Below are 15318 nucleotides of genomic sequence, written 5' to 3'. Positions count from 1 at the left end.
GGTATATAATATTCGGCCCGGCCGAACTTAGCACGCTGTTACTTGTTATTTAAATATGTTGTTCCATTATATTTTAGCCGTTTCTTCAGCGATATTGTATTCATTATATATAACATTTCGAAGTTGGATATTAACTATGGGAACCCACTGTGCAAATTATATTTAGAATTGCACAAATTCTAAATAAAGACTATTTGCATAAAAATATTGCCAAATGCATACTTATGTAAATAACATGATATCAAATGTAAAGAATATATTTTTTTTATCAGAATGTTTGCGTATGACTATATAGCCAAGTTCTCGTGTTCGTTTCGCGTGTTCGCTTTATTCGGAAATGCTTAATTTGGAAAGTCATATTAAATTTGTTTAAAATTATGCGGCCAATTATCGACAGCAAATGTAGGTGGATGTATACCACGTGTTTTATTTATGGTTGTAATTATTTCAATTTTCCAATTTTTCTCAAAATTCAATTTATTCGTAATTCAAGAAATGTTCTTAATACAGATAACCATATGATGACACAATTTGTATTTGATTATATTAAAGTCAACTGAAGAAAACGCCTCAAAGATCTTTCTTGGGTACTTTTATTATTGAATAATTTGCATGGCTATGTAGTCCCTATAATTATCATGGTAAAGTTTAAGGAGTTACATTTAGTATTTAAAGCTCACAACAAGCCGATTACTAGCTTAGGTCTATGTCTATAGTGGCATGGTGCAGATTAATATCAGCAACCCGTTTTTAACCTAATCTAACCTACATGTTAATGTTCGCGAAAATTTATTTTTAAAGATTAAAGGCAGTAGCAGTTATGCTTGTATACGCGCTGGAGGATGTATAAGGGAAGTACAGGGCAGATATTACCACCTTACAGGAAGTGCGATGGACTGGGAATGGCGTCACTACAACATCAAACGGTAACGAACTATCCTCTAGCTGCCATAACACGAGGCATGAATTTGGCTGTGGATTTGTGGTTAATCGGAGACTGCAACACCTTGTCTCAAGCTTTATTCCGGTGGATGGGCGGGTAGACACAATCCATATAAAAGCCAAGTTCTTCAACATCAGCCTTTTTTGTGTCCATGCCCTGACGGAAGACAAAGATAAGCAGACCAAAGATATTTTCTACGAGCGAGAATATGACCGCTGCCCCGCCCAGGATATTTAAATCGTTCGGTTTTAATGCGAAGATCGGAAAGGAAGACATTTTTGGTCCAACAGTCGGAAAGTTTTGCCTCCATGAGATAACGTCCGGTAATGAGATGGTGCTGATAGATTTCGCCGCGGCAAAATACATGGTAGTTAATAGCACCAGTTTTCAACATAAAAATATCCACAAAGCCACATGGCTGTCACCCGACCACAACACGAGAAACCAAATTGATTACCTTGGGAAAGATGGATGGCATTCATCCATCGTGTTACATGCACGATTGATCTATGAAGCGAATGTGGATTCGGATCATTATCTTATTGCAGCAAAGGTTCGCACCCGTTTGAACATGGCGAGGAAAGTATGATCTGACACTGCACGAAAGCTCGACATTGAAAAGCTGCAAACACAACAGATGGCAACGGCATACTCCACTTGACTGACCCAACTGCTTGATGTAAGCACTCCTTGCTCCGATGATATAATGGCGCAGTGGCAGACCATTGCCCACTCCATGGAAAATGCCGCGAAATCTTACTCGGGTACCGGAAGCCTCCACCAAGAAACCCATGGTACAACCAAAAGTGTCGAGATGCTACTAAAGCCAAGAATGCGGCATAAGGAGCAACCCTGCAATCAGTAGCAACGCGCCAGATGAAGGAGAGGTATCGGGTGAAAAGGAGAGAGGAGAAATGTCTATTCCGCAGAAAGAAAAAGGAAATAGAAAGAAATAAGTGTGACCGAATGGAGATGTACAGGGTTCAGAATGAGGTCCGGAAATCCTACCAAAGAATTAAACATCACACCGATGGCTTTGGTGCAGGCACGTTCTCCTGCAGAGACAAAGAAGGAAATCTGGTAACTGACTCTGATAGTATGCTGAGGATAAGGAAAGAATATTTTATCCAAATGCTATCCTTCGACGTTGGCGGCGAAGAGGATACAGCAGGACCAATCCTTGATGATGGTATAGAATGTTTACCTCGTAGTCAGAATGAGGTCCAAATAGCAGTGACACGACTGAAGGACAACAAGGCAGCAAGTGCAGACGGGTTACCCGCTGAACTATTTAAGACCGGAGGCGTCAGGCTGATAAGGCGTATGCATCAGCTTATCTGGCTAGAAGAACGCATAGCCGACGATTGGAACCTCAGCGTACTATGTCCCGTACTCAAGAAAGGAGACATGAAGGAATCTGCCAACTAAAGAGGAATAATTCTCTTCTCCATCGCATACAAGATACTCTCGAGCGTACTGTGTGACAGATTAAAACCTAAAGTCAATGAGATAATTGGGCACTATCAATGCGACTTTAGGTTAGACTCACAGACTCACTTAGACGTTTTCATCCATTGTGATACCACAGGAACAGAAGAAGGAATATGCCTTCTAGTTCCTACCCTTGAACCATCCAGATCGTTTTAATAAGCCCAACAACTTGCGAATGATGACATCCTCCAAATCAGACAAGTTCTTAAAAAAAAATGAGGATCTAAAGTGGAACTCCTCCTGACAACCAGTGCGTGACACATACACACACACACAGATGTTTTATAGTCTCTTCTTCTTGGACGTCTTCACAGGTTCTGCAAAAGTTACTTACAACATTCAGTCTGCCAGCATGTTTTCCGAATAGACAGTGACCTGTCATGACGGACGGAATGACTGATATGTCAGTTCTACCCAGCGAAAGCAAAGTGGTACACCTCTTCAAATCTTGATAAGGCCAAATAATTTTGAAATGTTGACAACCTCACCTTTGTGGTCGTCTGTCATTCATTGCCTTACGGGGCTGATCCTGAAGACTTAGTTTACATGTCGCTAGAGGCATACTCAATGATTCCAGTTGCCATGAAATGTGTATGGTAGTTCTTAGTCTCGCAACTCTTCTGCTCTACAATTCCCTGGGATATCTGTTGAACTGTTCAGCTATATCTTTGAGAGATGTAATATTTCACAGAGGTATAATGACTGTCTAGCATCATACCAAGGATATCACAGAGCCGGATAACGCCGCATGACCAAAGAGAAAACTCTCTTAGGATTACAACAGTGGTCGCAGTAATTTGTTTATTCACAATGTGCAGAGGGATTATGCAAATTACAAATTTTGCACACGAACATTCCCCCAAAGAACAGGAGCAAACTACTCAAATATCAATAATTGCAGTCCGATTCAAGTTTAAGCTCAATGACAAGGGGCCTCCTTTCTATAGCCGATGCCTTTCTTGCCCTTTCCAAAATGTTGGATTTGAAGTTAAATTTCCTGTGCAGAAAAACGTCCAGGAGTTGTCAATAAATTGAACATTCTCTCTTCTTAAGGAGGCAGGTCCCAATGGATGTAGCTTGTATCTCCTGCTGAAAAGAACTACTTCTGTCTTGCGCGGATTTACGCCAAGACTACTTCTGTAGCTCACTTTGCTGTGGCACGGAGAGCTTCCTAAGAGTGCTGGGAAACTTTCCCCTAACGTCAATAGTCATGTCATCAGCAAACTTTTACACCTGTTTCTTCCAGAGACAAAAGTTTACTCTTAAATACTATATTCCAAAGTGGAGAAGACAGCACACCTCTTTGAGGTGTTCCTCTGCTGACCCATCTTTTTAGATCCACAGATCCCAAGATTGCCGAAATGCATCTTTTAGTAAGTAAGTGATTAATAAACTTTCTTACGGTAGTATAGATGTCTAGAAGCCCCACTTCCTTTATGATTTACGTCGGTTTTGCATTATTAAAAGCACCTTAAATGACAAGAAATGCGTCCATTGTGTATTCCTTGACAGTGAGAGAACCCTCTATGTCTGGGACTAGGTCGTGAAAGGCAGTTTTAGTGAACTTGCCCTTACTATATGCATGCTATTGCCAAGACAGTCGATCTCCATGGATCTTTGCCCTAAAATATATTTTTATCAACCTCTCTACAGCCTTGAGCATAAAGGATGACAGACTAAAAGGACGAAAATCTTGAGACTTTGTGGGATAAGGTTTTCCTGCTTTTGAAATGAATATAACTTTTGTGTCCGTTGATCACAAAGTTATATGCGAGATGCTGATACAAGCAGAGTTTATCTCTCTACGCCAAGGATCCAGTCTATCGGACACCGGTGATACATTGGGTCCAGGAAAGCTTTTATATAATTTTAAATATGTTCATTCTATTTTATGAGTCTTATCTGTCATCGCTTGTTGATGGTTGTTCATCATCAATTTCAGAATTCTCAGGTTTCTTTCACTTTCGATAACTGTTTGGTGTTGTTACCATTGTGCTACATGTTGATGGTACATGTGATGTTGAAAATACATACGTACATGTTGCTGATACCCAAGGTACCCAGAGGAGTTATGTAAATATTTTTCATTAATATTTTAATGTTCATCCGTGGTTGCTACTACGTTCTGCATGTAGCTGCGAAGCTTTACAAAGCAGACTTCCATTAATAATTTTCTGCTGAAGATACTGCATGGATTTCTGTTAAGAAACGTGTGCTCGAAGTCTGGGATCATCTTGTAGTTGGGGCATAAATAATTGTTTGTGCGTGTGTGTATTCTAAAGGTGTTGTTTGGGCAAAATCCATCACGTATCACAGGAGGTAGGGTATTAATTGGAATTCAATTGATAGTTAAATTTACGCACAAAATTCCCCGAAAAAATTTTAGCTTAAACCTCTTATTGAGGCTTAAGGTTTTTTTTTTTTTTTTTTTTGGCTGTTTGAATTATGAGTCAATTACTCATCAAAGTAATTTCACAAAACGCATTTTGTATACATTTTTAAGACTTGTGGTTGTAAATTATATTGAATTTCTGATAAGCTTTGAGACATGACAAATGATTGTAAGATAAGGTAAAGTTGAATGAATGGTTTATTTTTGAAACACCTAAATTATTGAGCTGAGTCTCAATGGAGTATATTTATTTGTTAACGTCTCGACATGCAGTGGGAATATCTGGTCTATGAAGGATTACCTGGTATAAAGCCGCTTTGATAGGGCCCAATTATCTCATTGAAGTTAGATTTTTATCTTTCACACAATACGCCCGAGAGTATTTGGTATGCCATGGGGAGGAGACTTATTCCTCTGTAGTTTGCACATTCCGTCTTGTCTTCTTTCTTGTGTACGGAACATAGTATGCTGAGGTATCAATCATCGGGTATGCGTTCTTCTAGCCAGATTGCGCAGACAAGCTGATGCATTGACAGCATGTCGCCTGCAGTCTCAAATAGTTCAGCGGGTAACCCGTCGGCTCCTGCTGCCGTGTTGTTTTTCAGATACTTGGATCTCTTTCTGACTAGGAGGTAAACTTTCTGTACCATAATCATTGATTGGTTCTGCGGTATTTTCTTCGCCACCCAAATCGGACACTAGCAGCAGGGTAAAATGTTCTTTCCATATCTTCAGCATATCATCTGTATTGCATCAGTTAACAGATTTCATTCTTTGCAGGTGAATGTGTCTGTACCAAAGTTATCGGTTTGATGTTTAATTCTTTGGTAGGATTTCCGAACTTCATTCTGACTCCTACATATATCTATTCGCTCACACTCAAATCTCTCTATTTCCTTCTTCTCTCTGCGACGTTTCTCCCCTCTCCCTTTCTCCCGATACCTCTCCTTCATCAGGCGCGTTGTTACTGGTTGCAGGGTGCTCTATATGCCGCATTCATGACATTATAGCACATCTACACCCTTGGTCCAACTATGGGTTTCTTGGGGGAGGTTTCTGGTACCCAAGTACAGATTTCGCGGCATTTTCAATAGAGTGGCAATGGATTGCCATCGGGGGAGTGCTTTCATCAAACAGTTGGGTCAGTCGAGTGGAGCATGCCGTTGCCATCTGTTGTTTTTTGCAGCTTCCGTGCAGCGTCAGATCGTACTTTCCTTGCCATGCTCAAATGGGTGCGAACTTTTGCTGCAACAAGGTAATGATCCGAATCCATATTCGTTCCATGGATCGATCGTACATCTATTGTAACACGCTGGATGAATGTCTTCCATCTATCACAACGTGATCAATTTGGTTCCTCGTATTTTGATCGGGTGATAGCAATGTGGCTTTGTGATTTTTTTTATGTCGAAATCTGGAGCTGCTAACTACCATGTTTTTGCCGCGGCGAAATCAATCAGCCTCAACCCATTACTAGACGTTATCTCGTGGAGGCTAAATTTTGTGACTGTTGGACCAAAGATGTCTACCTTCCCGATCTTCGCATTAAAATCTCTCAGAACGATTTTAATATCATGGGTGGGGCAGCGGTTATATTCTCTCTCTAGGCGCTCGTAGAAAATGTCTTTGGTCTGCTCGTCCTTTTCTTCCATCAGGTCATGGCACAATGAAGGCTAATATTGAAAATTTTGGCTTTAATGCATATTGTAGCTAGCCTCTCATCCACCGGAGTAAAGCTGGAGACCACAAATACACAGCCAAATTCATGCCTCGTATCATAGCAGCTATAGTATATTAAGTCACAGTTTGGTATTATTGTGACACCATTCCCGGTCCATCGTACTTCCAAAAAGGATGTAATATCTGCCTTCTACTTCCTCTATACATCGGCCAGCGCGTATAATGCACCTTCTTTATAGAGTGTGCGGAGATTCCAGGTTGAGATCCGCAAACCATGTTTTTTTATTCTTTTGCATGGGTCGTCAACGTCAGGGGGGGGGGGGGGGGTCCGTTTTTAATATTCATCTGCTTCTCATAGTTTTTTGGTGGCGGGTTACTGGCCCAGCGTCCCAACTGCATGGGATTTGTTGGATCGCACGTGTATCCCTCGTTGTGGCGAACCGCTTGCTCCAAGATCCGTCGTTCCCCTCCTGCCACCCCTAACTTGGGAACAGACGCTGATGTTGGACATATTAAAAGGTTTCAATAACTCGCCTTGTCATCTTGAGTATCATTGGCACTCAGTATTTAAATAAGAGCCCGTGCCACCTGACGCCTCACTGAGACTATCCTCTCGAAATAGCTCATTGTCAGCCGCCGCATTTGCAGTTACTCCGCATAAAAACGAAGCTTTTCGCTATCCGCAACTTGTGGTCGCGCCCGGTAGCTTTCAGCTAAGCTGCCCGTGATAGCGATGGACACTACACATGTTGGAGCTCAAAGTTCCAGCCCGTGTGATGCTCACCGTTATCCCGTATCGGTCGGGATATAAACCAATCTCCCGAATAAAATTCTTGAGTCTCTAGAGAACGCAATTCTTATCCAAGCTTTTAAAAAATCCATGGAGACTTTGTGTTATGACCTCCCGTTATCCACTTTTAATTTCTACTTATAAAGAGAAACCGTCCAAAGAACTTGACAAATGCGATCCATTGTGAAGGGTATGTAAGGTTCGGTGCATGATGTCCATGTGTCTGTTCGTCTATCCGTTGTCCGTCCGTCTGTTGTAATCACTCTAGAGCCTTCAAAAATTGAGATATTGAGCTGAAATTTGGCACAAATACGTCTTTTTGATGCACACTGGTTAAGTTCTGGAACGGGCCAAATCTGGACCATATTTGGATATAGCTTCTATATAGAACGATTTTCCGATAAAGGGTCTAATGCCCATAAAAACTTTATTTTTCTTCCGATTTTGATGAAATGCGTTTTTCCTTGTTCCATTTGTTCCGGTCTGTCTTGATTGGTTTTTGGGTTGGGCGATAGACATACAGTAAGGTTTAATTGGCAGTCTACCATTAGACTCACTTAGACCTTTTCGTCCTTTGTGCTACATCAGGAACAGGGGAAGGAAAATGGTACAGATGCCTTAGAACAAATTCTATATCAAATATCTTTCATATGTGTCATATGTCATATAAAATATTTAGATCCATAAATATGACCTATGTTTTTGGGGAACGGGGGTGGTCCCGAGATACCTTGAATTACATTTTTATATTACATTAGTACTCTACTTTCATTTGATGCCCCTATTTAGCGTGTTAGCTAAATTTCACTTAAATGGGTGCGCACATCTCCAATATGTAGCATTTTTTTAAAGTTTGGATAAAGGGGAGGGTTCTCTCCCCTTTCGATAATATTCCATTCAAGCAATTATCAACCCAAGTTCATAATTTATTGATTTCTCTATCATTTTCCATTTCAGAATCCCGGTTATGCCGGCCGTAAAGAATTGCCCGAAAATTTAAAAATTCAATTCCGCACAGTGTCTATGATGGTGCCCGATCGTCAAATCATTATTCGTGTCAAGCTGGCCTCATGCGGTTTTCTTGAGAATATTACCTTGGCTAGAAAATTTTACACCCTATACAAGTTGTGCGAAGAACAATTGACCAAACAGGTGCATTACGATTTTGGTTTGCGCAACATTTTATCCGTGCTAAGGACATTGGGTGCTTCGAAGCGTAGGAACTCAAAGGATAGCGAGAGTACGATTGTGATGCGGGTCTTGCGCGATATGAATCTGTCCAAACTTATTGATGATGATGAGCCGTTGTTCATATCGTTGGTCTCCGATTTGTTTCCCAATCAGGTGGGTCTATGATGGGTATAATCCTATTCACACCTAAACTAACATAATTTAATTCTCTTGGCAGACCCTCGAAAAGACCAACTACCCTGAGTTGGATGCTGCTATAGCTCAGCAAACGGAAGAGGCAAGTTTGGTCTACCATCCCCCGTGGGTTCTGAAGCTTATACAACTGTATGAAACCCAAAATGTCCGTCACGGCATCATGACTCTGGGTCCCAGTGGCGCGGGCAAATCCACCTGTATACACACCCTAATGAAAGCCCTTACCCAAATGGGTGATGTCCATCGGGAAATGCGAATGAATCCCAAGGCCATTACAGCAGCCCAAATGTTTGGTCGCCTGGATGTGGCCACCAATGATTGGACAGATGGTATATTTTCAGCTCTATGGCGTAAAACTTTAAAACTGAAGCCTGGTGAATATGTGTGGCTGGTATTGGATGGACCAGTCGATAGTATATGGATTGAAAACTTGAACTCTGTGTTGGATGATAACAAAACCTTGACCTTGGCTAATGGCGATCGCCTGACCATGGCCCCCACCGTTAAGATTGTCTTTGAGCCACACAATATTGATAATGCTTCACCAGCTACCGTGTCCAGGAATGGCATGGTGTACATGAGTTCATCGGGTTTGGATTCGAGGCCAAGTGGGTTTCAGAAAGGAATTTTTTGATAGATTTCAAACAGATTTATTGGCTTAATTTTTGTTTGTCTTTTCATAGTTGTACAAGCTTGGCTGAAAAATCGTGCTCCTGGTGAGAAGACCGTGTTTTGGGATCTATTTGAACGCACTTTTGTCCAATTGACTTCTTGGGGTACTCAAAATCTCAAGCTACTCATGCCAGTGCTGCAATGTAACATCGTTCGACAAATGTTGCTGTTATTGGAGGGTTTGGTGCCAGTCAAAAAGGATGAGGAGCCGGCCGTTAGCTTGTGCAGCAAGGACAGTCAAGATGGTAAGTTTCACCTGTCAGCTACATGTGGTTCCATAGCTTCATCTGATGGGTCCTCAGTAAAACAGGAAACTGAAGGACATTGTTTGATCCTACATCTATCTACGATATAATGATTTGTTGACACATGACATTTAAATTTGAAAACGTTTTCAGCCAGAACGAAAGAAGGTGGCCGTGCCGACGATGATGATGGTAACGTACACTACTCCCCATTTTTTGCTCTTTTATTTTCTTTCAGATACTTTTAAGCTCTCTCTATCTCTCTCTGTATTAACACTATCACTGTCTGCATTTGTTTCTCTCTGTGTGTCTGCCAGTCTTGGCGGCTGTCTTTAGCTTAATCTGTGTTCTCAGCTCTTCTAACAACTAATCAAAGCACACTTAACTCAAACTCGTTATTGTATGGATATTCTTATTTGTTATCACCAGCGCTTTAGTTGGAAAGGCTTTTTGCTGTGGAATTTTAAAACGAAATTTTGAGAGGTGTTCAACAATTTGAAGCGTACTCTTATTTGCCTTAATTGAATCAAAACAAGTAAAAAGGTGTTAAGTTCGGCCGGGCCGAACTTTGGATACCCACCACCTCGGGCATATATGTAAACCACCTTTCATCAAAATTCGGTGAACATTTCATACCTTATACTCATATACCTCATACCGATCTGAACTATATACGACACGGATGTCGAAAAGCCGAACATAAGTCACTGTGTCAAATTTCAATGAAATCGGATTATAAATGCGCCTTTTATGGGGCCAAGACTTTAAATCGAGATATCGGTCTACATGGCAGCTATATCCAAATCTGGACCGATTTGGGCCAAGTTGAATAAACATGTCGAGGAGCCTAACACTAAGCACTATCCCAAATTTCGGCGAAATCGGACAATAAATGCCTCTTTTATGGGCCCTAAACCTTAAATCCAGAGTCTATCAAATCGGTCTATATGGCAGCTATATTCAAATCTGGACCGATCTGGGCAAAATTGAAGAAGGACGTCGATGAGCCTAACCAAACTCACTGTCTCAAATTTCAGCGACATCGGACAATAAATGTGTCTTTTATGGCCCCAAAACCTAAAACCTAGATATCGGTCTATATGGCAGCTATATCCAAATCTGGACCGATATGTGCGATATTGCAGAAGTATATCAAGGGGCTTAACTTAACTCACTGTTCCAAATTTCGGGGACATCGGGCAATAAATGAGCATTTTATGGGCCCAAAACCATAAATTAAGAAATCGGTCTATATGGTAGCTATATCCAAATTTGAACCGATCTGAACCAAATTGAAGAAATATGTCAAAGGGCCTAACACATCTCACTGTCCCCAATTTCAGCAAAATCGGATAATGAATGTGGCTATTATGGGCCTTACACCATAAATCGGAGGATCGATCTATATGGCAGCTATATCCAAATCTGGACCGATCTGAGCCAAATTGACAAAGGATGTCGAAGGGCCTAACACAACTCACTGTCCCAAATTTCAACAAAATCGGATAATAAATGTGGCTTTTATGGGCTTAAGACCCTAAATCGGCGGATCGGTCTATATGGGGGCTATATCCAAATCTGAACCGATCTGGACCAAATTAAAGAAACATGTCAAAGGGCCTAAGACAACTCACTGTCCCAAATTTCAGCGAAATCGGACCATAAATGTGGCTTTTATGGGCCTTAGACCCTAAATCGGAGGATCGGTCTATATGGCAGCTATATCCAAATCTGGACCGATCTGAGCCAAATTGACAAAGGATGTCGAAGGGCCTAACACAACTCACTGTCCCAAATTTCAACAAAATCGGATAATAAATGTGGCTTTTATGGGCTTAAGACCCTAAATCGGCGGATCGGTCTATATGGGAGCTATATCCAAATCTGAACCGATCTGGACCAAATTAAAGAAACATGTCAAAGGACCTAAGAAAACTCACTGTCCCAAATTTCAGCGAAATCGGACCATAAATGTGGCTTTTATGGGCCTTAGACCCTAAATCGGAGGATCGGTCTATATGGCAGCTATATCCAAATCTGAACCGATCTGGACCAAATTAAAGAAACATGTCAAAGGGCCTAAGACAACTCACTGTCCCAAATTTCAGCGAAATCGGACCATAAATGTGGCTTTTATGGGCCTTAGACCCTAAATCGGCGGATCGGTCTATATGGGGGCTATATCCAAATCTGAACCGATCTGGACCAAATTAAAGAAACATGTCAAAGGGCCTAAGACAACTCACTGTCCCAAATTTCAACAAAATCGGATAATAAATGTGGCTTTTATGGGCTTAAGACCCTAAATCGGCGGATCGGTCTATATGGGGGCTATATCAAGATATAGTCCGATATAGCCCATCTTCGAACTTAACCTGCTTATGGACAAAAAAAGAATCTGTGCAAAATTTCAGCTCAATATCTCTATTTTTAAAGACTGTAGCGTGATTTCAACAGACAGACGGACAGACGGACGGACATGGCTAGATCGTCTTAGATTTTTACGCTGATCAAGAATATATATACTTTATAGGGTCGGAAATGGATATTTCGATGTGTTGCAAACGGAATGACAAAATGAATATACCCCCATCCGTCGGTGGTGGGTATAAAAACATTAAAAAAAAACCAAAAATTCAATGTTGGATACCCATCGCCAATTTATAAGAAACAAGCTCGTTTTGTATGTGGATTATTAAGAATAAATCCAAAAATCTAATGAATGAAGTGTTAAAGGACCCAAGATATTTAATTGGGGAATTGGCTATACATCTCCAGATAATCATGTTCATAAATGCATGGGGATGTGGTAAAGTTCTTTTCAACCTAGAACACCTCGTTTCATTTTAACGCATGCGGCACTTCCATTAGAGTTACCAATGCTCTGTCATTATACATCGGAACAAGTTTGCATTATTGAAAGTCTTCGGTGCTGTTTTCCCCAACACTTTCTGTATTTATCTCAAAACTACTCAGCCGTTTCTATCTCTTCTGATAACGCTGAAATCATCTCGACTTCTTCTAGCATTCCTGAGCCATTCCGCCTTCCTGGAAACCTTTCGGCTTCCCAGAGCGCCACGTAGTCCGGTTTGAAAAAAACCTCCCGACTTATCAGAACACTTCCGGCATTCGAATTCCAAGAGTTCACCTACCTTCCAAAGTATTTCAGGCTAGCCACAATCCTTTCAGCATTCCAAAACTCTTCCGGATTCACAGACACTTTCCGGCTCCCCCGAACGCTTCCAAATTCTTCCGGTTTTAAGAGAACCCTTTTGATTTTTACAAAATTATTCTTTTTAGGATCCTATCTTCCAGAATCCTTTCGGCTTCCTAGAACCCTTCCGCCATTCCAAGACCCTTCTGGGTTTTCCAAACCCTTCCGTGTTTCCAGTACCATTTCATCTTCCCAAAATCCTATCATTCTCCCACAACACTTCTTTACAGAATGGTTTTTTCCAGAAACTTTTGACTTTCCAGAATATTTCTGTAATTCTATAACACTTTGGGCTCTCAAGACTCTTCCGCCTTCTCAGAATCATATCGTCCTTCCAGAACTCATAATTGTAGGATGCTTTCGGGTTCCCATAGTCCAAACGTCCTTACAGAACCCCTCAGGCTTTTTCAAACCCTTTCCAAACACTTCCGTCTCTTAGAATCTCTTCATTTTCCTAGAACAATATCTGCTTCCAGAAACTAATTGATTTTATTAGGAATTAAGAAAAGGTTCTGGAATTTATTCAGCTTCCCAAAACTTATCTGGGTTTTAGGATGCTTTCGGCTTTCCAAATTCCTTGTAGCTTCCGGAACCCTTCCGGCTTTTCTAATTCTTTTAACTTTACAGAGCTCATCCTTCAAAGCATCCTGCAGACTGCTTTTGGCTTCCCAAAACCCATTCGGGTTTTCAGAACTCTTTCATTTTCCCAGAAACCCTCAATTTTTCTGAATCCTATCGGAACCAGATCCAGAATCCCTTGGCTTATATAAGGAATTCGGGAAGACTTCTGGGATTTTTTAGGCTTAACAAAACCCATCTGCCTTCCCAGAACTCATTCCAATTCTAAAATTCCCTACAGAATCCAGAACCCTTCCAGGATTTAGAATTTATTTGGCTTCTTAGACTCCAGCATGCTTTCAACTTCAAGAACCCCTTCGTCATAATGCCTGCTTATATCTTATACGCTTTTTGCATAAAAATTTGGTTTTAACTCGTCAACATCTACTTCAGATACTTTGCAAATTTGCGGATTACAAAAAGTTCTTAGAATCTTTGCAAAAATTTGCCTCTACAACAAAATATCTGAAATCAAGGAATTCAATTGTGTCCTTTGCAAATTTTGTCCATGAACATTCCACTAAGGAACAGGGGAAAACTTTTCACATATCAATGAGTTCAGTCCGATTCAAGCATAAGCTCAATGATAAGGGGCCTCCTTTTTATAGCCGAGTCCGAACGGCGTGCCGCAGTGCGACACCGCTTTGGGGAGAAGTTTTACATGGCATAGTATATCACAAATGTTGCCAGTATTAGGAAAGGAAAACCACCGCTGACAATTCTCGGGCGTTCAGCATCATAGGAGGACATGCTGAGCTCTGCACTACCGTGGCCTCCATGATATCCTTTAGCTCAAGAAAATCTCAATGCTCTTATAAGAAACTTATTGTTTGAAATCGTTGAGAAGTTCAAATCATGGATATTGTAAGAAATTTCTTAAAATTGTCTCCAATGGTGAGAGAGATCGCCTAATGAAGACTGCCCATGTGACAGCAACTCCCAGAGAGTAAAACCCAAATTTGGCAAAGTACTAAAACTTTTGATGATTTCTATAAAATTTATACAAACTTTGATTCCAAAACCCTTCAGGCTTTTATAAATCTTTTAACTTCACTTTAATCACTCCAAGCATCCTGGAGACTGCCATTGGCTTCCTAAATCCCATCCGAGTTTTCGAAAATCTTTCTTTTTCCCAGACACCCTCCATTTTTCTGAATTCTATCGGCTTTCCAGAACCTAATTTGACTTTTAGAATCCCTTGGCTTTTATAAAGAATACAGGAAGACTTCTGGGATTTTTAGGCTTTACAGAACCCGCCCGGCTTCCCAGAACCCGCCCGGCTTCCCAGAACCCGCCCGGCTTCCCAGAACCCGCCCGGCTTCCCAGAACCCGCCCGGCTTCCCAGTACCCATCCGGCTTCCCAGTACCCATCCGGCTTCCTAGAACCCATCCGGCTTCCCAGAACCCATCCGGCTTCCCAGAACCCATCCGGCTTCCCAGAACCCATCCGGCTTCCCAGAACCCATCCGGCTTCTCAGAACCCATCCGGCTTCCCAGAACCCATCCGGCTTCCCAGAACCCATCCGGCTTCCTAGAACCCATCCGACTTCCCAGAACCCATTCGGCTTCCTAGAACTCACCTGGCTTCCCAGAACGCTTTTCCAAAATGTTCTAGCTTTCCAGAACCGTTGAATTTTCGCATAATCCCTATTCTCTAAATCTTTCTGGGTTTTCGAATCAACCCTTTCTGCCCTCGGAACAATTTCAACTTTAAGGATGGCTTCTGGAGAACTGTTCCGTGTTCCCAAAATCTTTTTGCATTCATCACAGCATTCAGCAGCATTTTGCATTCATTCCCCGAACCCTTCCGGCTACTTAGAACTAAACTGGATTCCCAAAACCCTTCCACCATTCCAAAACCCTTATGGTTTTTCAGAACCCTTCCGT

General features: G+C 41.4%; 1 protein-coding gene across 1 annotated transcript in view; it reads left to right on the top strand.

Moving 5' to 3' along the window:
• Window positions 1–15318, top strand: part of LOC106089711 (dynein axonemal heavy chain 5) — a 193746-nt gene that overhangs the window by 58621 nt on the left and 119807 nt on the right. The window contains exons 19-21 of the mRNA XM_013255665.2: window positions 8254–8640; window positions 8705–9290; window positions 9366–9599. Of these exons, the coding sequence (XP_013111119.2) occupies window positions 8254–8640; window positions 8705–9290; window positions 9366–9599 (1207 nt within the window). The remainder of the gene's footprint in view (window positions 1–8253; window positions 8641–8704; window positions 9291–9365; window positions 9600–15318) is intronic.

Source organism: Stomoxys calcitrans, chromosome 2 (genome assembly GCF_963082655.1).
Source record: "Stomoxys calcitrans chromosome 2, idStoCalc2.1, whole genome shotgun sequence".
Classification (NCBI taxonomy): domain Eukaryota; kingdom Metazoa; phylum Arthropoda; class Insecta; order Diptera; family Muscidae; genus Stomoxys; species Stomoxys calcitrans.
The sequence above is the reverse complement of the archived record's forward strand: the minus strand, read 5'-3'. Positions and strand labels throughout refer to the sequence as shown.